At 36.6% G+C, this 415-nt stretch overlaps 1 protein-coding gene across 1 annotated transcript in view; it reads right to left on the reverse strand.

Moving 5' to 3' along the window:
* LOC119590900 (enhancer of mRNA-decapping protein 4-like) overlaps positions 1-415 on the reverse strand; it is a gene marked incomplete in the record, with an annotated part of 21,972 nt that overhangs the window by 7,968 nt on the left and 13,589 nt on the right. Inside the window, 1 exon segment of the mRNA XM_037939636.1 lies at positions 80-184. Coding sequence (XP_037795564.1) covers positions 80-184 — 105 coding nt within the window.

The following is a 415-nucleotide window of genomic DNA, read 5'->3' on the forward strand; positions in this document are numbered from 1 at the left end:
TGGTCTTTATTTCCACACCTAATAAAATAGTTTAATGCCATTTGGCTAATCTGACTGCAATTTTTAAAAACATCAATACCTTGCTTGAGAGTGAACTGTCCTCACTATTCTCATCAGGATGCTCCAGGTCCTCTGGCTTGCGAGGCGAACTGAAGGAGTCGGGGGTGAGCAGGTTCATCGGAGGCTGCAACAGAACAAAATTACATAATTCATTTCTACAACAAAAACAAAAAACAGCTACAATTTATCTTATATGAGCTTTTGGTGCATTTCTGCATTTTTCTTCTGTAAAAAGATAAAAATAATCCTAGTTTACTTTACTCTGCACAATGTATAATTTACTCATAATTACATTTTGGTCCACCTTACAGTGCCCAGAAAATCGGAATCAATGATTCTTATTAAAGGGGGTGAC

This window comes from Penaeus monodon, chromosome 28 (genome assembly GCF_015228065.2).
Source record: "Penaeus monodon isolate SGIC_2016 chromosome 28, NSTDA_Pmon_1, whole genome shotgun sequence".
Classification (NCBI taxonomy): Eukaryota; Metazoa; Arthropoda; class Malacostraca; order Decapoda; family Penaeidae; genus Penaeus; species Penaeus monodon.